Source organism: Mytilinidion resinicola (assembly GCF_010093595.1).
Source record: "Mytilinidion resinicola strain CBS 304.34 unplaced genomic scaffold BDZ99scaffold_11, whole genome shotgun sequence".
NCBI lineage: Eukaryota > Fungi > Ascomycota > Dothideomycetes > Mytilinidiales > Mytilinidiaceae > Mytilinidion > Mytilinidion resinicola.
This window is the reverse complement of record NW_022985447.1, coordinates 841,644-842,506: the sequence shown is the minus strand read 5'-3', so window position 1 is coordinate 842,506 and position 863 is coordinate 841,644. Positions and strand designations below refer to the sequence as shown.

Genomic DNA, 863 nt, shown 5'->3' with positions numbered 1-863 from the left:
CAACAACAACGCCAAAACCAACACCAAAACCCGAAGCCCATCAAGAACGTCCACCAGGACGTCCAAGACCTCGTCAACGAAGCACACGGCATACAAGACCTCCTGCGGAATAAGCCAATCCAATCCCTCGAGATGAATGCGATCGTCCAAACCCTCTACGACTTTGCAGGACGCGTCCTGTTCGGCCTCTCGGATACCGCGAACGACCTACGGCAGACACCATGGAAAAAGCTGATAAAGATGATGGAGGACACGAAAAAGGAGGTACACGCGTTGTCAACGCACGGGAAGACGTATGCCGCAGCAGCAGCAGGCACAACACTATTAGCCATGCTAAGCGGCATGGCTGCGCAATACGGGAAGGCAGCAGGAAATAGACAGTATGCAAGGCAACCTACAAATGTCCATGAAATCACCATCTATATTAAGGATAACAACAAGCGAACTATAACCGCAGCAGATACAAACATAACTATCACCCAGAAGCTTTAAGCAGCCGGACCACTAGACACAATAAAGATCAGCGGCATAAGGAAGCTATAGAGTAGAGATATTAAGGCATACGTCGCGGATAAGGCTATAAAGGAAGCACTGCTTAAGAAGAGGGAATAGGTGCAGGTGCTAGGCAAGACAGTATTGTTACAACCCGTAATACGAACCACCCGAGCGCAGCTGCACTCGCGGAGACAAGCAAGCAAATAAGACTGATTACGCAGAACCAGGTCACGGGACCAAGGGGGTCACGTGTAGGGCGCATAGGGATCCTGGATTCCCCCACAGACTGCTGGTGGATGGGAACAATCTAAGAATAGGACATCACGAGGACAGGGTCACGTGATGGCTCGTCAAGCTCGCAGAGGGAA

At 50.8% G+C, this 863-nt stretch overlaps 1 protein-coding gene across 1 annotated transcript; it reads left to right on the top strand.

Annotated features, from left to right (window-relative positions):
• Positions 1-132: 132 nt before the first annotated feature.
• BDZ99DRAFT_521441 (uncharacterized protein) lies at positions 133-492 on the top strand (the record flags this gene model as incomplete). The annotated part of the gene is made up of 1 exon (XM_033725623.1): positions 133-492. The coding sequence occupies one exon, from the start codon at positions 133-135 to the stop codon at positions 490-492; it is 360 nt and encodes a 119-aa protein (XP_033575934.1).
• Between the last annotated feature and the right edge of the window lie 371 nt (positions 493-863).